Source organism: Spinacia oleracea, chromosome 1 (assembly GCF_020520425.1).
Source record: "Spinacia oleracea cultivar Varoflay chromosome 1, BTI_SOV_V1, whole genome shotgun sequence".
In the NCBI taxonomy this organism is placed as follows: domain Eukaryota; kingdom Viridiplantae; phylum Streptophyta; class Magnoliopsida; order Caryophyllales; family Amaranthaceae; genus Spinacia; species Spinacia oleracea.
In genome coordinates, this window is record NC_079487.1 from 129,320,344 (window position 1) to 129,345,052 (window position 24,709).

The window sequence follows — 24,709 nt, forward strand, 5'->3', positions numbered from 1 at the left end:
CTTTCCCTAGATGGTTTTTCAAAAAAAAAACTTCCTTCATTCATAATTTCATATCTAGCTAAGTTTCTTAATCAATCTCCTTATCTTCTGTGTTTGGGGATTTCTCTAGCATTTATCTAGTCATTATATTAGTAAATAGTAATACCTCTTTAATTAGTCAATTTGCTCGAGGTTTTGCCAATTTGGTGTGATCTGATGGTCTTCTCTGCTTTTGGGTGGTGTTGGTGGCCTTAGTGCTCATTGTGGATATTTCGTTGAGTTGATGCGAACTGTGCTTTAGCTCTTCTCTCCTGTTGATGGTTGTCTGGTGGTTTCGCCTTAAGCAATTTATAAGTTTGGACTGCTGCTGATTGAGTAGCTGAAATTAGGGGCGTTTGATGTGTACCTTGGGTGAGTTAAGGTTGGCTTGTCACTTGTCAGTTATTATGAATTATATCGTTCATTTGGATGTAGTGGGATTGGAATTACACAGGAAAAAACAAAGATTTTACTAGTTCTCTTTAGATGGACGATTAGCAACAAAAAGTTGGTTTAGCTCTGTTTCTTGAAGATTTTACAGAGTACTCTTTAGATGGACTGTGGTATTGTTTTGAAATCAGAAGTTGTGGTATGTGACCATATACCTGAAACTGAATCAAAGTGTAGTAATAGTCGGGTGCATTCTGTCGAGAATGCTGCATGGTTTTAAAGGACATTATATTACTTGTATAACGATTATATAAGGCTCTGTTTTGTTCACATGTTCTTGTGTGAACAAATTTTTTTTTTTTTCCGGAAGGGATGGCTAAACTAACTTATCTAAAACTTATTCGATGAAAAAGCTTATTTTTGTGTTAAGTTGTTTGAAAAAACTTAGTTTTGATGAACTTTGACCTTGTTCTTTTAGACTGGAATTTCCTTAAGGGTATTTAACACATTTTTTTTAAAGCCTCGTCGGGAGGGATTGTCCACATAGGTGATAGATGAAGTAGCACACCAATCTTATATGTTACTCCCTCCGTCCCTAAATACGTGTCTAGTTTCCATTTATGGCGTTTCTTTTTATGTGTCCACTTTCTGTTTTTGGACATACACCTTTCCCACTTTTCTATACACTTTTCCCACTTTTTCATACACTTTTCGCACTTTTCTATACATCATTATTACATTTTCTTACACATTCTACCCTTTTCCCACTTTTCAATCACCGCTTCCACTTTTATTTATACTTTATCAATAAACTATTATCTACTTTTTTCTTTTCCAAAAAAAAAAAACATTCTCAATCATTACCTCTTACACACAATTCAGTTTTATTAAATCGCGCGTAAATGTCAAAGTGGACACGTATTTAGGAACGGAGGGAGTAGTCAATCTCTCTCTATTTCTTCCATGTGGGACTAAATATCCCAATTCACATGTGGGTTAATCTTCTCAACAATTAACAAAACAAGAAAACAAAGAGAATGAAAATATTACAGTTTATTTGTTTGAGTCTAGATCGATAATTGGAGGCATAAATCAAATGATATCATCATCTCCCGGACCTCCTATCTCTTTGCTGAAAGGAGCGCAAGGCATCTAGGAAATGAGCTTCAGTAAATTCAGGTGCATGAATTGGGAGAAAGTAATACTCGGCTAGGGCCAAAGGCCATATCAAATAGTTGCTAAGACGCATTTCACCACCGGTTCGGATAAGCAGTTCAGGCGTAGGGGCACCACCAGCCATAAGCTCGCGATCAAACATGGCTCCGTTGATTGCATTGGGTTCAATAACCCCAGCCTTAGCCTTCTCGCAAAGGCTCCTAGTGGCTTGCAACACGTCTCTTGTTCCGCCATAGCAGACTGCTAACCTCCACTCCAATTGCGGGTTTGGTTCTTTGCTTGTTGCCTCTTCCACTTTTTTCACCATGTCTTGTAAGGATTTTGTGACTTCATTCCTTTCTCCAATCAACAACACACGCATTTTTTTCCTGTTATTAAACCATTAAGTATAAGTTGTTAAACACTCATTAATTGCATTTATGTGACTAGAAAAATATTTAAACTTAACATAATATACATTCCCTCTGCCATGACTACTCGAGCTCCGTGGTGGAGGGAAGTCGCAACATGTGTCTTAATTGGTCAATTTACAAGGAATTGTGTTTCTCGCGGATTTGAACCTAGACACACCATTCATTTTCAAACTTGTCCCTTTGGTCTTTACCGAATGAGCTATTTGCTGGATGGATATGTAAATACGTAAACAAGTAAATGTAAATGTAGATATAAATGTAAATAATTCATGTATTTACATATTTTTTATGGTCGGAAAATTAATAGATAAAATTACTCCTTATAGGGTTCTAATAAAATTAATTCGAATAATTATAGGCTAATTTGCAATTGACAATAAGAGAATTTAAATTGTACAGTATAAGTAGAACATCGATCTTCACCTTATAAAACTGTCTAAATTATTCTCTAGAAATCTCTCAAGCTGCCCAAATATTAGTTCGTTTGCTTCCTGCAATTAGGGTACGTTTAAATAAATATTAGCACATCAATCGTGGATAATCGATACCTTGGTTGTGCGCATCAAAATTTGATCACATCTTTGATTTCTTTTCACAACTTCCCCAAAAAAATAATTAAAAAATTAAATGTGAAAAGACAGTATGTAGTTTATGTACCAGTACACTGAAATCCTTACATGTTCATTGGGTGCATGCGCGATTGCGCGGTGTATATGTTAACCGAATGCACAATAAACATTGTGTATCTGAGTGTATAATTCAAATTGCGGTAAAAAGAAAAGCAAAAAGAAATTAAGGAAGAAAGAGTACATACTTTGCCTCGTTGCAAGTTATCATATGAATATATGAAGGTGGTGGCAGTAGAAACTCCCCATTTGAGGCAAAGATCAGCAAAGAGTGCATTACTTTGAAAAAAGGGCACATAATTAAGAGGTTCACCCCGTTCCTTAAGCCACCTCCTATTCCCATCTAATATTATTGCAATATGTTTTGGAATCAACTCTTTCCTTACACCCGCCTTTTCGTACTCCTCCTCCTCCGTCTTCTGCGACAAGTACACCGGTGGCGCATTGTCGACGTGTTTGGGAATAAACACTTTCTTCATACCCGTCTTTGCGCACGCCTCCTCCTCCGTCGTCTTGGGCGACAACGTCTGAGAGCAGTATGTTATAGTACTACTAGTACTTATTGTTGACATGCTGCTCCAGATTTTGGGATGTGGTTTAACAAAAGAGGAAGAGGGAAAGAAAAGAGCACGACTACCACTACTCATCAAACTCAACATTTTTACTTCTTACTTTGAATATGATCGAAATATGATTTTTGTGACTTGTGAAAGGCTAGACTATATATCTCCCCATATTTATAGGGAAATGTCATTAATAAAGTGAACCGTGGTGTAAAATATGACGATAAAAAAGAGACGGAGGGAGTACTATGTTAGCGTCATGCATGCCTGCATGAGTTATAAAAGTACACTTTGAGTACGTAGTTGGTTCTCTATTTGATTTCTTTCCTTAACAAAAAGATTTTCATTAGTACATGCATAAAGTTGGTTATCTGTTTGATTTTTTTCCTTTACAAAAATACTTTTAATACATAAAGTTGCTAATCTACCTGATTTATTTCCTTAACAAAAAGACTTTTAAAGTTTTAATACATACAGTTGCTAATCTATCTGATTTATTTCCTTAAAAACAGATTTTTAATACGGAGTACATAAATTTGTTACTTTATCGATTTGTTTCCTTCACAATTTTTTTTTTCTCATTTTCATAACAAATAACAGCAGTTACAGACTTACAGCATTACTTCCTATTTAATTTCTTCCGTTAAAATGACTAGCTTTAAACTTTAAACACATGCGATAAAGTTATTAATATTCACCTGATTTTTACATATTTTTTTGAATTTATCTTTTCTGAATTTATCTGAACTTATTAAAATTTATTTTAGTTATAAGTTGTGCTTTGTCAACTCTTATTTTTCCTGAACTTAACTTAGCAAAAATAAGTGAAAATAAGGTAAACATAACAGGGCCATAACATATTGTATAGAAACCTATATATCAAAATTATTGTTATTATATTCTTCTAAATAAATTATCCATCAACTTAAGTTTGTTTTTTATAAACTAGTATATATCACTACAAGAATTTGTATCTTTAACGGGTCAAAAATCCCGTCGTAAAAGCCTTTTGCGACGGGGAAAACAACCAAACAATGACGGGAATAACCGTCGCAAATGTCTTTTACGACGGGTTTACGATGGATTTACGACGGGATTTCTATTAACGACGGTCCCCTTTTATGACGGGTTCGCGACAGGAAATCCCGTCGTTAATCAATGATTATTGGCCTTTCGCGACGGGATTTCCCGTCGTTAATAGTACAATTTCTTGTAGTGTATACACTACCTTCGTTGCTTACAAATTCATTATACTCACTATTTGTACGGACTTCAATGTAATATTTAATCACTAATATATCTTATTCCGTATGTGAACAATTTATAAAAACTTGATATTTGAAAATATATAGTAAGAAAAATCTAAAAATTAAGATCCCACATGATAATGTTCAGAGGTATATGATTGTGAAAATTTACGGTCAAAGTTTTCCTACTTTGGAACATATTCCCAAGCGTAATCAAAGAACTTTCAGAAACAGAGTTAATACAAAAATATATACGAAGTATATATATATATATATATATATATATATATATATATATATATATATAAATCCAGAGTTGACTGGATCAAACTTGGAGACTCAAACACCAAGTTCTTCCATTCTTATGCAAATTTTTAATTAAATCAAAATGAAAGTTTGAAACTCATCTGATTAACCTCTTTTGGTTCCTCCATATATATATATATATATATATATATATATATATATATATATATATATATATATATATATATATATATATATATATATATATATATATATATATATATATATATATATATATATATATATATATATATATATATATATATATATATATATATATATATTACAACTATTATGTACTTCCTCCGTTCCATTTTATTCTTCCCATTTGAATATGGGAAAGGATTAAAAAAATCTAGAATCTTGTAACGACCGGAACAAAAAGAAAGTACTAAACAAATGAAGATTCTTTAACATTAATTGGAAAAAAGAGAAAGAAATTAAAAAAAATAAACGATTGTAATTTTCTTATTGATTGGGAGGAAGTATTAGAAAAAGAAGGATAAATTAATTTTTACCATCTACAAAATTAAAAATCTGCTTTTCACCACATAAAAATAAAAATAATAAAAAAAATTCAAACTTGTATTTTAGCACCTATAACAAATTTAAAAATATTTTTTACCACCTGAAAGGTAAAAATTAGATGAAACTTTTGTGTGGGACCTACTAATTCAATTTTCCTCCAATATTTTACACTTCCTGTGTGATTCTCTTTAACTTAAATTCTTCCCCATCTTTCTTTACTGCCATTGAATTTTGTCAATTTTGTAAAGTATTGGGAGGAAAAATTATGTGAATTCTGTTAAATATTAATCTAGAAAAATCTAGATAATATGTTTATAAATTATAATCTAGAATAATCTTAGGAAATATTTAGGAGCTAGACTAGAAAAATCTAGTAACTAAAACGTCTATAATTATCCTAAGAAAAATCTAGACAAATGAGGAGAGTAGAAGAATCTAGGAAGTAGAATACAACAACTATAAATATGTTGTATTTGCATAAGTTTAGAGGTGAGCTAATCAAGAGAGCTCCACAAGATATTAGGGGTGGAAACAAGTGTTCTACCAAAAACAAATATCGTTGTATAATTCTTATCAATATAATCAATGATAAAAGTACAATTTTTTAATATTATTCATGGAAGAGAAGTAAGAGGGGAATAGATGGGAGTTAAATATATGAAAACGTGGAAGAAGAGAAAATATCTAAATATTACCTTTATTGTGTGGCTCTCACATAACATTTTCATTTATTTATCTATTTTTTAGGTGGTAAAAAATAAGTTTTAATTTTTTTTAGATGGTAAAATACATGTTTTAGTTTTTAAGGTGGTGAAAAATAATTTTTCGTTTTTTAGATGGTAAAAATAATTTATCAAACAGAATGCAAGTGAACAAAAAAATAAAAAAATGCAATTGGCGTAAGTTAGAGGAAAGGTGGGTTAATATTGTAAGATGGGTAGTCTTGGAATAATCATTTGTCAAAAACGACATAAATTCCAAACAAGAACAACAAAAATTCGAAAGATGAAAATAATTTTCGGGAATTGGAGGAATTATTATGGAAAACATTAGACATTTTTTTGCACTACCTTCCATCAAAAGAAAATTTATACGGCTTGTTAAGTTTTGGCGCTAAAATAGGCAAGAAAAAGACAACAGTTATGCAAAAAAAAGTAAAATTTATAACTTTTGACAGCAGTTCATCCCAAGCGTTGTAAATGATACCCACCATCTTATAAAAACACTTGCATCTACAACGGTTGTTAACTGCAATTAACTGCTAGTTTTGACCGCTGTTAATCGACAATTTTTGTAGTAGTGATTGTGATTCATATAATTCGTATATTACTACTGTATTATTTGTTATATCCGCCCACCATTTTACAATATAATCTCTCGTTTGTCTTAATATTATGCAAATCAAAACCGGTGGGAACATTAAGAAACAGTATTACTAATCTTACAACAATAATGACAAGAACAAACCATAGCAAACATGCACTAATTAATCATTTCCACTTTTATTTAAAAATTGCACTTAAGATAGCTAGCTTAATTATGACCTTAAGCATAAGGAGATGCAATTAGCATGAGAGGATCTCGCTTGTGAACTGTAATACCCACTGATTCAGTCATGTCTAACTCCCCACACTCTGATGGCATTTTCCAGTCGAATTCGTACACGAGGTTTGCAAGCATAAGTTCAGCATTAACCATAGCAAAACTTATTCCAGGACAAATTCTTCTACCACCTCCAAACGGGATGTATTTGAAATCATCTTGTCCCTTGAAAGGAAACAAACTTGTGTTTAGAAACCTCTCGGGGCGAAAATCCAAAGGTTCTTCCCAATAAGTTGGGTCTCTATGAATAGCCCATGCGTTTATATACACATGAGTCCCTGCATTGATGTCGAAACCATTGATTTTGGCATCCTGCAACGTCTGTCGAAAAACCAACAATGGAGCTGGAGGGTGTAGCCTAAGTGATTCCTTAATCACTGCTTTTAGATATGTTAGTTTTTCCAAGTCATCCTCATTTACCATTAACATACTGTCTCCTTTTTTGCTTCCTGCAATGAAATTTCTTACCTCTTGTTGTAATTCTTTCATGACTTTGGGATGCCTAAGCAACTCTGTCATTGTCCATTCTAGCAGTGTATAAGTTGTGTCTGCTCCAGCAGCAAACACATCCTGTATATATACATTAACACCTTGTTATTCACTTGATGATCACATCAATCGTTATACCCTGTTTGGCAATTAGAGTTTAGTTGTTTACTGCTTGCATTAACAGTTAGCTGATTAACTTTTTGTTTAGCATATTTAACTAGTTGTTTGTATAAGTGTGTTTGATAATATGTAGAGGCTTGCTAAAGGCCATTAATGATTTTATTGTGTAAAATGACATTTATTGACATTTGTCTTTTATAGCATCCATTTAATTTTGTTAAGTAAAAATAATAATTATGGACAACAATTTCGTTTACAATGTTACATAACAATCCTATCAGCAAAAAGTTGGTGAAATAAGCTTTTTCAAAATGAGAGGTTTTAGCTGACTCACTTTTAGCTCAACCCTTTTTTTAATATATTACTCCCTCCGTCCCGGAATACTCGACCCGGTTTGACCGACACAGAGTTTAAGGGACTTGAATTGACTTATTTAATTTAATAGGTAATAGTTGATAGTGGGGTATTATTTTAATGTAGTTAGTGGGAGGTGGGTTAAGAGGTGGGGTTGGGGGAGAGTAGGGGTTGAATTTTTAATTATTTTTTGTATGGAGTAGGGGGTAGGTAAGTTAATAGGGGTGGAGTGAGAAATAATATAATATTGTTAGAATATTTCCATTTTTAGAAACAGGTCAAGTATTAAGGGACGGCCCGATAAGGAAAACAGGTCAAGTATTCCGGGACGGAGGGAGTATTTTTTTATCAAATATCCTTTTTATAAAGGTTTGACTAGTCAAACCTCAAATAGTAGTTCAAACCTCTAAAACCCCCTAAACCTAGGGGTATATCCGAATCCGAATATTGTGAAATTTGATATTTGTATCTGATCCGAAAAGTTTTGGATATCCAATATCCGATACCCGAAAAATTTCGGATCGGGTATCCCGGATATCCGATATCCAATTTCTTAATGTTTTTTTAAAAAATTTTAACTTTGTTTTCCATCAAATTCTCACTTTTATTTGTAATCTCCCCGTTCATTATCCAAAACAAAGAAATAAAGTTCCTTATTATGAAATGGAGATCTGTAATTCAAAAATACATAAATTCTTACTTTGTATAAAAAAACAAGTACAAGAGCTAAAATCTCTAAAAATTTATATTAATCGACAATTTCAAACAAACAACTAATTGTGCCCTAGTGTTAAACAAGCTCCTAGTGTTGCTTAATTTTAACGTGTTACAGAGCATATACTTCATAAATTGTTCACATTGTAAAAATTAAAAATAAATTGCATTAGATTTTATTTTTATTTCGGATATCGGATATCCGAAATAATGAAAATCAATATCCAAATAGGTATTTGAATTTTTGGATCGGAAATCTGATCCGAATTAAATTTTCGGATCGGATATCCAAAAAATCGGATCAGATGCGAATCGGATTATCGGATATTTGGATTTTCCGATAGTTTTGCTCAGCCCTACCTAAACCTCTATTTACCAAAGAAGGGCAGATTCAATCAATCATACAGCTTCACAAAATTAAAAAATCCTTACCAATATAATGGCTTTGACATCGTCCATTGTAAGAGCATTCTTGTCCTCCATATGATCCTCTAGCAAATATTCCACAAAATTTTCTGCAATATTCTTTCCTTGGCCAGACTCAGAACTGATCTTTTTCTTAGCGATCAAACGATTTTGATGTTCTTGCATTACTTTATCAAGCGACTCATCCAACTCCTCTGCAACCCTTTCCATCCGACGATCCAAACCCTTGACCCGATCTATCAAACCAAGCCAAGGAATATAGTCTGCAACGGTAAAAATCCCGAGCAATATCATCGTTTCATCCATCAATTCCTTAAAATTGAAACCTCCTTCATCGTTATAACCATACTTCCTTCCAAAAGTTGCCCTGCATATCAAATCATATGTTTGCGTATTAATAATCTCACTCAAGTTTATTACTGATGAGTTTGATCTCTTTAGCTCTTCGACAACAAGAGCTACTTCTTCTTCTCTCATTTTTCTGTAAGATTGAACTTTTTTGTTGCTCAATAACTGCGTAATGCAGAGACCCTTCATCATCCTCCATTGTTCGCCGTAAGGAGAGAATCCCACATCCTTACAGCCATTGAAGAATCTGCTGGTAACGCGTGATTCAGGCCTGTTGCAGAATGTTAAGTCCTGGGTTTTCAAGATTTCACGGGCAGCTTCAGGAGTTGATGCTACAAAGATGGGTTTGCGTCCGAAATGAAGCAACATAATCTTGCCATATTTCTGGGATAATGATGCAAAGGACTGGTGTGGTAATTCTCCTATCAGGTGGAGGTTCCCGATGATTGGTAGCCGTGGTGGCGACGGTGGCCGGTTTTTTCTGACATTGGAAGAATTTGCAGAAAGAGTCTTGTACAACACAAGTACAAAGAGTGAAAGAGGGAGGAGGGTGAAAGGGTACAAAAATAGTTGTTGCAAGAATTGTAGAAACAAATTAAACATTGTTGAATTGTATGAATTTAACTAATTTTGGATGCTGAAAAAAAAGAAAAGAATGGCATGTATTACTCTTATCTAACAAAATCAATAACTTTTAAAAGTGATTTATAGGGGGGAAATACAACTATTTAAAAGATTTTTATTAATAAGTAATCTATCTGATTTGTTTCCTTAACTAAAAGATATTTCTCATTTTTATAACAAATAAAACATGTGTTGTACTTGTACACTTGTACTCCCTATTTGATTTATTACCTTAACAAAATGGTCTCAATATTTAACAAAAATCAGTATAGGTTACAGATGTAATCAGCTTTCTATTTATTTCCATAATATGTCCGTACTACACACTTAAAAAACTTACACTCTAGTAAAATGCAGTGGTGACACCACTACGAGACAAGGTAGTTGTCTGACCACCATTTAAAAATAAAAAAATTCGTTTATACTTTGTATTTATTAGAAAATTAATACGGATTTTATTTATATGACATCATCCCGACTTAAAAATTATGGCTTCACAATTAGTTGCAGGGATACCTCTAGAACAAGGAGAATCAGTACCGAGTACCTCGCTGGTACAAAGATGATAATTTTTTCGTATCCATTTCTTAAAGTTACGGAGTATAATTTTGCCGTATCCATTTCTTAAAATTATAATTTTCCCGTTTTTCATTCTCGTACGTACCTGTTATACTTTTGTCCGTACGTATATCCGTTTTCGTGTCACTTAGCTGAGGAGAAAGGGTGTACGATGGATGTTGAAAAAGGAAATGGTAGGAATTGTCTGCCCCAATTGATACTTTCACTACAAGAATTTGTATCTTTAACGACAACCTAATTACGACGGGTTAACAATTCCGTCGCAAAAGACTTTCTTTTGCGACGGGGCTAACAACCAAACAATGACGGGAATAACCGTCACAAATGTTTTTTACGACGGGTTTACGACGGATTTACGACGGGATTTCTATTAACGACGGCCCCCTTTTATGACGGGTTCGCGACAGGAAATCCCGTCGTTAATCAACGATTATTGGCCTTTCGCGACGGGATTTCCCGTCGTTAATAGTACAATTTCTTGTAGTGTTTATAGCCGCAACATTTACAACAGAAATCGAATTTAATAAATACTTCGTACATAATAAATTAACCAAAGGACTAAAGGAGGTATCTTTCAAAGCTTTCAGTTGGTCGTGTATTTAAACAAACAAATAAATAAAGGTTCTAAAATTTGAAAATTAAAGTATTTGCATTTCAAACTACACTTACAACATCTGTAACTTTTCAAAACTAATTTAAGCGAGAAAATTAAACATGCAAGTCTTTTGAGGAAGAAGACCAACTGCATTGATCGACCTTGTTTTATTTCGATATAAAACAGATTTGTTGTTACAAATGTTGCAATGTTGCATCACTTGAATAGGATTTGTTGTTAAAATTATTGCATCCCATGTAGAGCTGTCAAAATGATTACTCGGTCAGGTCCGGGTCTGGTCAATTCGGGTCTCATGTCGTGTCGGATTATTTTATCACCGGGGTGCAGGACGGGTTTGATCTGGTTGATTATTTAACGGGGTATTTTATCATTTCGGATCAGGTCTTTTCTTATCGGGTACAATTCCTGGTTCGGGTCTTAACAAGTCCTGGTTGAGTCAGACTTGTAGCAGTTAATTCCGGGTTCCGGTCAAGTTCGCATCGGATAGTTATCGGGTCGTTTAAAATTCAGGTCGGGGTCACTATCGATCGAACACGGGTTAAGACCGGCTCCAATAACTATCAGGTCTAAGTTTAAACCTTATAATTAACTTTTATAAAATTGATTTAATGCTTTTCAATCGTTCTAGATTAGGTAATTATTAAAATATAAAAAATTAACTTGATTTGAGTTATTATTTAGTTAGGTCAATGACAAATCGAGTTGTCAACAGGTCGCATAAAATCAGGTAACGGGTTGTCACGAGTTGGGTCAAAAACAGGTTTCATCGTGTTATAATCGGTTTCGGATTGACATCGTGTTGGGTGTTGAATCAGTTTGGGGTCATTTTTCTGTCGGGTCAGTTGACTCAGTTCTGTTATCGGTTATATTTCGATCGGGTGTCATATCCGAGCCTAGGTCATGCATTAACGGGTCAAGATTAATAGTTGGTTTTAAGGGTTTGGATATAGTCGGGTTATGAGTTTTCCATTTGAACAACATCTCGGGTCCGAGTCCTTGAAAATACAGGTCGATTTCTCGGATCTGGTCATTTTTTGACCGCTCTAATCCCTCGCATAGTTGCATGCATGCATGCTTTTTTTTTTGGATTCTAGGAGAAAGGACAAGAAGTTGTCAAGTTAACCCGTCAAAGGCACCCGGCCTTTGTGCCAGACCATGAGCTTGTTGAACGCGATCCCTGTCCACTTTGCTGACCATTGAATGTGCAAAACACTTGCATGTCTCATGTGTGAACTGTGAAGGGTGGTGCTAATTCCAAGCTATAAATTCGCTACTGATTCCATTGAATCCGTAAGATGTAATTAATGGAGTCGATGGAATGAAAAAGAGCTCATTTCATGCATGGAAAAATGGAAAATATGCTAAACCTTCGATCGGCATGTGAAGCTGAGACTGAGCTATACCGAAAGAGAACACCCAATGAGTTGTGCATCACCGTCAGTAACTGATCTCCCTATTAATGGCCTGGGAGGATCTGACCCCTCGGGCGAAATATTTCGTGTTGTATTTTTGGTTCTGTCCCCTAATTTTTAATATAATTGTACAATAAAGAAAATTTCGAAATTACCACCTTATAAACTCCACTTTTAAAAACTTACTACCTTATAAAATTTTAATTTTAATTTACCACCTTATAAAATCATAAATCTTAAAATTTACCATCTATTAACAAATCCTATTAATTTTTCCATTAATGGGTCCCACTTTTGGGTTTATTTATGTTTTCCCTCCAAAACATTCACAAATTTACCTTCTTTATAACATAATCGGTCATTCTCCCTCCTTCATTGTTCCTCATTCTTCTTTAATTTTCACCCAAATTCAATCATTTACAGAATCAACCTTAACAAGAAATTTTGGGTTGGAAATGGAACATAGGAACAAATCGAACATGACAAGGTCAAGAAAACAGGTACTTAGTTTCATTTCCGGTTGTTTAATTGAATTTGGGGAAATCTAATTAATTTGGAGATTTTGTTTACAGTGATTAGTTGTACAAATTGGGGATATATGAAAGTGATTCTAGTTCCTTCAAAAAAAAGAAAAAAAAAAGTGATTCTAGTTATTATAAGTTGAATTTGCATTGATGGGTATTTTAAGGATTTTTATTCAATTATTGTGAAATTAGGGTTCTTGAGTAGTAGAATTTGGGGTTTTTTTTTAATTTCAGACCATTAAACGGAATTAGGAAATGGGATGTGATTGTTGTTGGATTCCATGTGACAGGTTCAACTTTAAGAGTGGTTAATTACCACTTTACCAGATATAGTTTTCTCCAAAGCGAAACAGTTATCTTAACTGTATAATCAAACGATTTAGTTGCCAAATATCCGTTGAAACAAAATTTAATCAGCATATAAACAGAATTATGCTCAAAAGAAACACTACACATGCTGGGTTTTAACTGAGGAACAATGCTCTCCAAAACACGAGCAACTAGGATACACAGTGACGTTGAAGACGGAGGACATTAAAATTTCATGTATGAATATATAAATGACCAAGGAGCTGAGTGAATTGATAAAAAGACAAATAAGCAAAGAGAAAAGTGTTAGATGAGTTTTAAAATTTTAAGTTTGAAGCTTATGATTCTTTCTCCATGATGATTCATTCTCCTTGCCGATTGAATAAATAAGGATTTATATTTTAACTATCCTTTCCCCGAGCGATTTCCTTCAATATTGCATAAAGATCCAACAATTCCCTAAATACGTTACTTTTTAAGTTATTTCCCACCATACCGTCCACGTAAGCAAGGGAGAAAGAGAAGTAATTTTTTTTTCCGGTTCAGCATTGAACCGCTATATGAGATAGCGGTTTCGTTTTAAAGCAAACCGCCATCTCAGATGGCGGTTCAATGTTATAAACCGCTATCTCAGATAGCGGTTTGTATTAAAACAAAACCGCTATCTCAGATGGCGGTTTACTTAATTGTAAATTATTTTTAACATGAATTACAGTTTAAATAGAAATATAATTTAGAAGCAACCTCTTGTGATATCAATTGTGTCTGTAGCTCAGTGGATAGAGTGTGTTGTTTCTACGCAGGAGGTCGTGGGTTCGAATCCTACCTGTGTTTGATTCCTAAGCAGAAGGTCGTGGGTTCGACCCCTAGCTGATGCAGTTTTTTTTTTAACCATTTATAAATAGTACGTGATTATAAACCGCTATCTCAGATAGCGATTTACTTAAGTCAACCGCTACCTGAGATAGCGGTTTAGTGTCGCTTCGTTAAAAAAAAAAACCGGTTTTAATGCTGACGTGGACGGTATGGTGGGAATTAAGTTAAAAAGTGGCGCATTTTGGGAATTTGACGTTCTTTAAACAATATTGAAGGAAATCGCTCCCTTTCCCCTCACCCTTTTCTATTCCTTTATGTAAGATCAGCATAAATGATATTCCACTGGGGAATATATTCATTTCTGTAGCCATTTCTGAATGTAGCCTTCTATATCTTGTTTCTGAAGTCGGGGAAGTTTTGGAGGGAAAACATAAATAAACTCAAAAGTGGGCCCCACTAACGGAAAAATTGACAGATTCCATTAACATGTGGTAACTTTAAAGGTTTGTTATTTTATAAGGTGGTAATTTTAAATTAAAATTTTATAAGGTGGTAGATTTCAAAAAGTGGACTTTATAAGGTGGTAATTTTGAAAAAATCATAAATGAGTAAATTCTATATTACATTGCTTAATTTTTTTACTGATTTCGTAAAATTATTCAACATCCACCACTAATTATTGTTGCTACTGAAATCCGGTGCCCATTGATTCCTGCTCGAGCTAAATTTATAAAACTTTCCTTCTTTCAAGCCATATCAAATTGTAGGCTTAAGTCCGGCATCCCTCCTTTTATCTCGTTTAATGTCGATGCTACTATAAAAACCCAAAGGGTATATATATAGGTCGGCCCATCTCTTGGAGGATGTAGTTAGGGCTGTCAAATTCGGTCAACGGATCGGTTATTAACGATTCGGGTTATTTTAAAATCGGTTAATATCGGGTCAATCTATTCGATATCAATCTGCATCGGTTCGGATAACTTTAGTTCGGGTAAGGTCGGGTCATAAATTGTTTCAAGTTGGACTCGGTTTTAAATCGTTCAGTTCAATCTCGGGTTCGGTTGAAACTGGTTCAAGTTTATAATGGTTTAACTGAAATATTTATCCGATCCCTTACATCTATTGCGTAATTAATAAATCTCGAACATAGTCATTTTATTATATAATATATTAATATTCGCTCTACTGATTATGCTAATTTGACCAAAATATTGAGTAAAAATATTTTCTATTATTGATATGACGTTTTGACTAAAATATTACCATAATTACCTAATAATGTCATATTCCACAATCCTAATTTTTTCTATACATAAACATTTATATAAAGGAGAAAATAAAATAAAATAAAATAAAGCATACTTCCTCCATTTTTTTTTAATTGCACCATCTGGGATTTCACGCTTGCCAATGCACTATTTTAACCACTAATATATCTCATTATACATTTTAAAAAGTTATAAAAATTTGATAATTTGAAAGTATATTTCGAGACGAATCTAACAAGATCCCACATGAATAAATTTTTTCTTACATATAAATCACAAAAAATAACTATATAAGAACATGTGAATAGTGCTAAAACCAAGATGGTGCAATTATAAAAAAATGGAGGAAGTATATGATTTTTTAGGAAAAGGCTTTTGGCGGGAAAATCTTACATCATGAAGTGACATGTGTCATTTCTGGTATCTGTTAATGTAATAGATAGATACGAAGTATATTATTAGTATTTTGAAAGGACAACTTTCATTAAAGCGAAAAGTTTTATCATTGTGAAATAGGTAGCTAGCTTTTACCTTATATTAGGATAACTTTTAAACATTTTGACTTCACTTTTACTCTGATACGCAATATTTATTGTAATCACCTTTAAATAATAAATTGTGTTATTTAACTAACACGATCGACCTTTGTTTAGTTGTTTACTATGGAAAAATTGAATATAACACTAATTCACTTTTTTTTTTTTTTTTTCGTTTTGCCATTTTAATTGCCACATACGGAGTACAAATTATCTCTTCAATGTACTAATGCTTTGACCTCAAAAATAAAAAAAGTACTAATGCTTTATTTTCAATTACATCAATTTCTTTTTTTTAAAAATAACAACAATTATCATAAAATGGTTTTAGTCACTAATGCTTTCAATTACATCAATTTTTTTTTTTAAAAATCAACAACAACAATTATGATAACATGGTTCTCCTCAACCACCGTGAAAGTTTTTTGGGACGCAATTGGGCACTATGCCCGCATTTCTTCTTACGACAATTCGTAGCACGAGGGGGAAGCGTAGCATAACACTTGCGACATATCTTCTTATTCAGTCTACTTTCAAGGACTATTTTTAGCAATGGCCGTGGCATGAAGTAATAGAGAAACCCAATTCCGCCCTCGAGCCTCGAAGTAAGATGGATGGTCATACCATTCTTGATATCATAATCCTCTATAGTGTTACAACCCAAATTTTCGTGTTCATGCTCATATTGATCAATCTCGTTTAACTCACCATATATAATTCTGATCATCGAACTCTAAGAGTTCTTTGTTGGAAAAAATTAGACGTTGTTCGTCTACCACGATTCCTTCTTTTTCTTGGATCTTTGATTTTAGGTTGAGGATTGTATCGCTTGATTCAACCTCTAAGGTTATGGTAGTTCCTGTTAGGGTTTTAACAAAGATCTGCATTTTGATGAATTTGATAGCTAGGGTTTTTTTTTTTTTTTTATTTATTAGGGAGGTTAATTACCTATAGAAATTGTGATCTTGTATTTTATAGGGGAACTAACTACTAAGAATTTATTCCTAAACGTGGGGGTCAAGGGCAAGCTATCCAGGATTTATAGTAGGAAAGGATAATGGAAGACTTGGATGCCAAGCTGAAGCTAAGCTAATAATCAATTAAGGAGCTTTATTTTTGGCGATTAATAAGGCCCATATCTAAACCTAATTTCAGATTTTAACTATTATTATTGGTTTTTTTTTTTTTTTTGAGGTCAATATTATTATTGTTACCTATCGTAATAATATAATACTCTAGTTTCAAAAAAAAAAATTAATAATTAAATTTGCTAACGGTGATTAGAGGATATAGGAAAAATACAAACTTTTATATAAGGCGGTCTTACCCAAAAGACCTTTTATGTGTCATATAAGTTAAGTAATTGAATCAATTAGTTAAGCGCTAGAACCAATTAGTTAAACAATGGAACTAATTAGTGAAACAATTAAATCAATTACTTAAGCAATGAAAGTAGTCTTTCCTATAAGGCGGTAATTGTTAAAATAGGCTTAAGAAGTACTCCGTACTATTTTGTTGCGCAATTGGTATGACTTTTAATTATAATCTTATCGTTTTCAAATTCAAAGGTTAGCCATTTTGTTTCGTTGCTCCATAGATTATTTGTCAGGTTACTAGTACAATTTTTTTTAATAGGTAAGAAAAATGGATCATATTGAATCATCGTTTATCACAAATTAGTCAGCGCCTAGCTAAATAGGTCAATACTTGAGTCATTTTAAAACTAAGGGCTCGACCTTGTGACTTCCAAGTCACAAGGTGAGTGACTAAGTTCCCCAGAAACCCTATCAACTTATATTGCTAATACATGAAAGGGTTCTATAGGGTGTCTAATATAGATTATACAAATACTCAGGGCCGTCTCTCGCAATTTGGAGGCCCTGTGCTAAAATACAGATATTGGGCTTCAATAAATTTTTACGGGTAATTATTTAATATAAAACACATAATTATTATATTAATATTGTTAATTATTATATTAATATTGTTTTTTTTATACAAAATATAAAGTCAAATTAATAATATGGTATAACGTTTTATGTGTGATGGTTTGAGAAAATTGATGGACATGAAAAAAGCAAATAAAAAAAGGGGGCATGAGAAGAATTGAACCCTGGTCTTGGCTACCACACTATTATTTCCTTACCAACTGGGACAAAGATTACTTAATGCATAATAAAGCAGCTGTTAAATATATAATATTTTTTCTTGGGGGTTTAACCAACATAATTTCTTTTTGGGGCCCCAAAATTTTGTGGCCCGGTGCTGGAGGTCCGCCTGGACCTCCCTTTAGCCGGCCCTGCAAATACTAGTACCTATTCATCAAGAAAAATAGGTTAACACGTACTATTGTAAATTTGACAATTTGTAATTCACTAAAAACGCCCACGTATTTTGGATGAAAGTACGAAACTATGGGCAATCGGGTGGGTGCGCGCTGCCATTTATGGGCGGCCCACCATGATCAACGGCTTTAATTCTGAACGGCAGACGGCCAGCCGCGAAAGAATTTGATAAAAAAAATTAGCACCTCCGTCGTCGAAGCTTCCCACATGGCCGACGACCACGCATTGAAGGAACGTCGTCGGCCATAAGGTGGTGCATTCAAGGAGGTGCTATGGTGCGTTGACCGCGTGGTGGTGGTGGTGTGAGGATCAGGTGAGGGTGGAGCTGGTCTGTGGTGGTAGTGTGAGGATCAGACGATGGTGGTGCGTAGTGGGAAAGAGCCCGAAGTAAGAGGGAGGGTGAAAGGTAAAGGGGTGGGGGAGATCTTATAAGGATACAACCGTCTTCTCGCGTAAAATATGCGGGCGTTTTTAGCGAACAATGACGTCGAATAACAATACACAAAATATTTGCCTTCGCTCTTGTTAGTTTTTTCTTTCCTCTCTCTTTTGCGCAAATGTAGTCGCATACAGTATGTTATTCAAAAAAGCGTACATGACTAATAATTTTGAAAAATAACACTCCGTACTTAATTTATGATATTTTCGGTATCAATGTTTTTTTTGGAGGGAAGATGAACATAGGGTTGATATGAATCCCGCTTATCATATGATATGATAAGTGGAGTAATTACATGTGGTCCTGGCTTGGAGGTTTCTATCAAATGAGAACCTATTGTGATCAATGGAATAAATATAAATTAGCAAATGTCAACTAACTTAACATTTGCTAAAATATGGAGTAATTCTTGCACATATGATCGAATTCTGTCTCCATCATTCGCCTTTTGTCGTTAGACCATTGTGATTAATAAGCTTGAGAGTGTGCTAGAATACAAGTTTTTATTCAATAACAATAAAATAAATGTCTTATTTATAAGGAGTTGCAATAAGCATAAGAGGAAGTCGCTTGTGAGTTGTAATACCTACACTTTCAGCCATATCTAACTTCCCACATTCCTCTCCACCAGGCATCTTCCAATCAAACTCGTAGAGTAAATTCGCAGCTATAAGCTCGGCATTAACCATCGCAAAAGATATTCCAGGACACATCCTTCTACCCGCTCCAAACGGAATAAGTTGAACATTTTGTCCCCTGAAATCATATGATGTATCATTGCTGTTTAAGAACCTTTCGGGACGAAACTCCTCAGGTTCTTCCCAAATAGCTGGGTCTCTCTGAATTGCCCATGCATTGATAATCACTTGTGTCCCTTTAGCTATGTCAAAACCATCAATTTTGACATCTTGAGATGGTTCTCGAAACATCAACAAAGGAGCAGGAGGGTGTAGCCTTATTGCCTCCTTTATCACCGCTTTTAAGTAGTTTAGTTTCTCCAAATCATCCTCACATACCTTCCTACGGCCTTTACCTCCGACAATTTCTCTGATTTCTTCTTGCACTTTTTTCATAATTCTGGGATGCCTAATCAGCTCGCTCATCATCCATTCTAGCAGTGTGTAAATCGTTTCAGTCCCAGCAAAAAACATATTCTGCATCACAAGTTCAGAACATTATATTATTATTATTACTACTTACAAAGTCATCATATTATAAGAGGAGTTACACAAAAGTGAAAGTATTACCAATAAAACGGCTTTGATACTGTCCATTTCAAGAGCATCCTTGTTTTCTCTCTGATATTCAAGCAAAATGTCCACAAAGTTTTTCCCGTTGTTCCCATCATCATCAGACTCAGAACTAAGGCTTTTCTTAGAGCTTTTTTGAGGAGATTGGTGATCTTGTACTACTGTTTCAAGGAACTCATCGAGTTTTTTTGCTACATTTTCCACTCGACTATCCAAACCCCTAACTCGATCCACCCAACTTAGCAAAGGTATGAACTCCCCCAGACTAAAAACCAGAAGTAATTCCATGGCTTCATTCACAAGCTCCCTAAAATCGATACCTCCTTCATGATTACTGCTATACTTCCTACCAAAAGCTGCCCGGCATATTACATCATTTGTGAATGTGACAATAATCTCACTCAAATTTACCAATGAAGCATGAGATCTGCTTATCTTTTCAACAACATAAGCAACTTCCTCTTGTCTAATTTTTCTGAATGATTCAACTTTTTTGTTACTCAAGAGCTGCATAACGCAGATACTTTTCATCTGCCTCCAATGATCTCCATAAGGAGCAAAAGCCACATCCTTGTTGTCATAGAAAAATCTAGTGGCAGTACGGGATTTAGGCCTGTTGGAGAAGATCAAGTCATGAGTCTTTGTGATTTCTCGGACTGCATCTACTGACGAGACAACAAGGGTAGGTTTGCTGCCGATGTGAAGCAACATAAGCTTACCATATCGCTCAGACAATGATACAAAGTCACGGTGAAGTGACTGACTTAGCTGATGAATGTTACCTATGAATGGCAGCTTTGGCGGCGAGGGTGGGAGGTTTTTTCCAGTGGCAGGACCTGTAGAGAGACTCTTGTACAAAAAAATTAGAGAGATTAAGAAAGGGAGGAAGAAAGGATAGATAAAGAGAATTTGCCAGAATTGTAGAAACAAATTAATCATTGCTTCTCTAGGAGTCGAGTATAATGGAGGAATGAGATTGATTAAACAAGCTTAAAAGTTAGAAGCGTGAAGATGAGGGGGTACTCACGCATTCAAGCTACTTATAAAAGAGGGATCCCGTACCAATGAGGTCTTAGCCTAGAGGTTAAGACTGAAGGATTGTGTACGTAGGTTCAAAGCCCCTCATACCAATGAGGTCTTAGCTTAGTACTTAAGACTGAAGGACTGCGTTACAGGTTCAAAGCCCCACCTGTAATTTGATTGCCAGCGTGGCTCATCCGCACCAAAAGAAAAAAAAGGAAAATAAAGAGAGATCTTGTACAAACAAAACAAGGAATCTACCATTTACTATGTGTAGGAAGAGACAGAAAATATCTACGAGTTTTGTTATTACTAAGACATGATGATTGATCATATTATTGTTATCCAAGAAATGGCATGCTGATAATTAATGCATTTACAGAATTACAGTGTCCTCTAGTAACCTGTCAATGTCAACTCGTTGTAGCAATAAATGAACATTTTTCAATAATTGCTTCTCCATCTCACAAGGGCCAAAGCTCGGGCTCTCTTTAACTGAACTAAGATTATGATTCGATGACTAACTCACGGCAGAGGTTATTCTAAAAGACTCTAAATGTAAACAAAGCCGGGGGTAGAACCAGATTTTACTTGAGAGGGGCTAAAATAATGCTAAGTATATTTTTAAAATTAAACCATTCACGAGAGAGGTTTGGGTTTGGTCACATTCAGGTTTGGATTATTTCGGGTCAAGTCACAGGTCAATTTGCGACCTCATTGTAACGGTTTTGTACTTGCCACAACCATCATCCACATTGCCCGTGAGTCCGTGATTGCAACCATACCATAACAAATATTTGATACCAAATTAAGGGAACGCTCCAAAGAACTAAGCGAGGGAGAGGGGAGAGAGAATCTTACAGGATTCCAACAAAGATACTCTAGGAAGAGCCTTGTGGTATATGCCTGAAGGGACGTTAGACACTACTACCCTAACTCAAACAGGGATTTTACCAGACACTCGGATTCTGGAAGAAGCATTCATTTTTCCTCAAACCAAATCCAATTTGAGAAAGTATTCCGGCCTCTAACTAGATTTTACTAGACACTTGATTCTTGAAGAAACATGCATGCAAGGTCGGATCTTAATTTCCAACATTAACATTTGTTAATGAAACCTTACAGGACAACACCTTTGGCTAAACAGTGTCACCTAGATGCAAATACAGCATTGATGCACTACTTGTGCATTTTGGGAAGATAACTTCTCTACTAGACAGCCAAAAGATGTGGTAACGTTGCAAATCTTATGAACAGAAGTCACAGCACAGGATAAATACATACAATTTTTAGGCGACTATAGTTTCCCGGGCCATTGCCTCCTTGATGAAAGTCATAGAACTGAGAGAGCCTGTATGATTTTCTTCCTTGGTCCCTGTTAACAGAACCGATTCACAGAACATATGAGAACACAACAGTTTTATTCACCACAATCACAAAACCTAATTATTTGAATATCATCAAAGAAGTATTTGCATATCATCAGAGTCAGACGCTTCATTTTGGTCTAAATCACGGAAAGTTTTCACAAAATAGCCTAGTCATATACTTGGATACGTAGCCGTCTCCGGTTAGCATAGATGTAGATTGTACTGTACTGATTAGTTTATAGGGTTGTCTTGTCATGCATACTGAGGCGTAACATCATAACAAACTTGCAAATTAGAGGAAGAAAATTAAAACATAACATGTGGGGGCGTGGGCATTCATTGATGGAAGCAAGACAAAGTATACCTGGTTGGTCTAGGAAGAGGACACCCCAGGAACTTACACGGATTTATCACCTAATCTGTTTACTTTAGACTCATAAGGCAATCATCTAAGATAATGGGACGTTCACCTGTGAAAAAGTCCGGGTCTAGTAGGGTCGTACTTCTTACCCAAAAAAAGACGGAGTTAAATTTAGGACTAGTTCTTTAGGCTTCACAAAGAATATGATAAGAATGTAAATCCCTCAAGCTTAATGCAGTATCATTTGATTTGGAGAATTTAGGTAAGAAATGTATAGACAACAAATAAAACGAAAGAAGAAAATAGCTTGGCAGAAAACAATTATTAATTGAGGCTGAAAATTATCTGGGGCCTTCAATTACTGTTTTCAATTGAATAAATATCTAGGAGAATTATTAAGACATGATAACTTGATCATGTGATTCATGTGAGACTTTGGAGGGACTTCATGATATTTTCAAAATATTGAAGAGAGGCCTTCTCTTTCCATCCACTCTTCCCGAAGTGAGATAATTGCTTAGACCTATCAATCCAGATGTCTTGTTGGGTAAACCTTTTCATGGGTCGGTTCACTCTAATCCACATGTTGTATTACCATCATATTATAACAATACTTTTAACTTATCACGACTTTAAAAATGTTCCCGCAACCAAAACAAGGTAATTCAGGTCCTTGCTTGATTGTGACACCTATTAGGAATGACTATATCACAGACAGAAAATTTGACTAATAAAGTATTAGTGTGATACCTATTAGGAATGACTACATCACAAACAGAAAATTTGACTAATATAGTATTAGTGTAAGTATTAGTGTGATACCTATTAGGTCCATTCAATGCGCACCTTTTAGCAGTCGATCTTGAACACTTTTCTCCCTCTCTACTGGCTTGAGAAAGAGAGTCTCAAGTGCAACCCTACAAGTCTTCTAACTCTCCTTCATCAACAAATGAAAATTTGACTAATAAAATATTAGTGTGATACCTATCAGGAATGACTACATCATAAACAGAAAATTTGACTAATAAAGTATTAGCGTGATACGTATTAGGAATGACTACATCAGAAACAGAAAATTTGACTAATAAGTATTAGCGTGACAGGTACCTTGCTGCTTTCACTTCAAGGCATAACGATCCGATTGTAATCTTGGCAGAGATTTGATGCCAGGGGCAATGCTCCAAAACTTAAGGGTGGGATTGTGGGAAGGTTGCTAAGAATGCTAGGCAACTTCCAACATCAACATTTGTTAAACGAATCTAGAACCATCCAAGTGGCTAAACCATGTCAATTAGATGGCGCTGAGTGAGCCCGTAGGACTTTTTTTCTTCTTCTTGGTTCCTGTTGACAGAACAGATCAGGTAAAAATAGAAAACCTATTTACCAGAATCAGACAATCTAATTAGATTCACCTATGGTAAGGCATCATCCATAAGCACGCGGTAAAATAAAAAAATAAAAAACAGAAAACAAATTCAGCTTAACAAGCGCATGCATCTGCATATAATCAGGTCTCAAAATGTCATATGCTGCACAACTAGCTAACTACCATTCATACTCCATAACTTAAAGATGGATGATCTCAGGGATCAGATCATACAAGTAGAAAACAACCATTTTAACTACCATGTTGAAAACAACCATTTTCATTATAAGTAAAACTACCAGACTTGAATAATAACAGACTTCACAGTATTAGTAGGGAATCGGTTTTCTGGGTCGATCCAGTCACTCTTGTGGAATACATGTTTTCATAGTTCGGTTCACTCTGAAACACATGGTCGTATTACTAGCTTATCGTAAAGGTATTTGAACTTATCACGACCGCTAAAATGTTTCCGCGGCCAAAACAGAAATCATAACCATGACAGAGATTTGGTGCCAGGGCAAATGCTTCTTTCCTTCCTCGGTTCCCTGTTG

At 34.7% G+C, this 24,709-nt stretch overlaps 3 protein-coding genes across 5 annotated transcripts; all 3 read right to left on the reverse strand.

Moving 5' to 3' along the window:
* Positions 1-810: 810 nt before the first annotated feature.
* Positions 811-3,282, reverse strand: LOC110802321 (cis-prenyltransferase 4, chloroplastic-like). Its single transcript, XM_022007769.2, has 3 exons — positions 2,812-3,282; positions 2,421-2,488; positions 811-1,952 (listed from the first exon to the last, which is right to left on the reverse strand). The coding sequence occupies exons 1-3, from the start codon at positions 3,280-3,282 to the stop codon at positions 1,514-1,516; spliced, it is 978 nt and encodes a 325-aa protein (XP_021863461.1). The 3' UTR covers positions 811-1,513.
* Positions 3,283-6,530: 3,248 nt separating this feature from the next.
* On the reverse strand, positions 6,531-10,028 carry LOC110802313 (cytochrome P450 736A117-like). Its single transcript, XM_022007757.2, has 2 exons — positions 8,979-10,028; positions 6,531-7,439 (listed from the first exon to the last, which is right to left on the reverse strand). Exons 1-2 carry the CDS (start codon positions 9,921-9,923, stop codon positions 6,813-6,815), a joined length of 1,572 nt encoding a protein of 523 aa, XP_021863449.2. The 5' UTR covers positions 9,924-10,028; the 3' UTR covers positions 6,531-6,812.
* Positions 10,029-19,206: 9,178 nt separating this feature from the next.
* LOC110802339 (cytochrome P450 736A117-like) lies at positions 19,207-24,703 on the reverse strand. 3 transcript variants are annotated; one of them, XM_056828032.1, is made up of 5 exons: positions 23,897-24,703; positions 23,612-23,750; positions 22,343-22,433; positions 20,036-20,885; positions 19,207-19,942 (listed from the first exon to the last, which is right to left on the reverse strand). In XM_056828032.1, exons 4-5 carry the CDS (start codon positions 20,747-20,749, stop codon positions 19,319-19,321), a joined length of 1,338 nt encoding a protein of 445 aa, XP_056684010.1. In that variant the 5' UTR covers positions 20,750-20,885; positions 22,343-22,433; positions 23,612-23,750; positions 23,897-24,703; the 3' UTR covers positions 19,207-19,318. The 3 variants fall into 3 exon arrangements, with proteins under 3 accessions (XP_056684010.1, XP_021863486.1, XP_021863485.1); XM_022007794.2 differs by lacking the exons at positions 22,343-22,433; positions 23,612-23,750; positions 23,897-24,703 and adding an exon at positions 21,066-22,326 and having other exon boundaries at positions 20,036-20,874; XM_022007793.2 differs by lacking the exons at positions 22,343-22,433; positions 23,612-23,750; positions 23,897-24,703 and having other exon boundaries at positions 20,036-22,326.
* Positions 24,704-24,709: the final 6 nt, after the last annotated feature.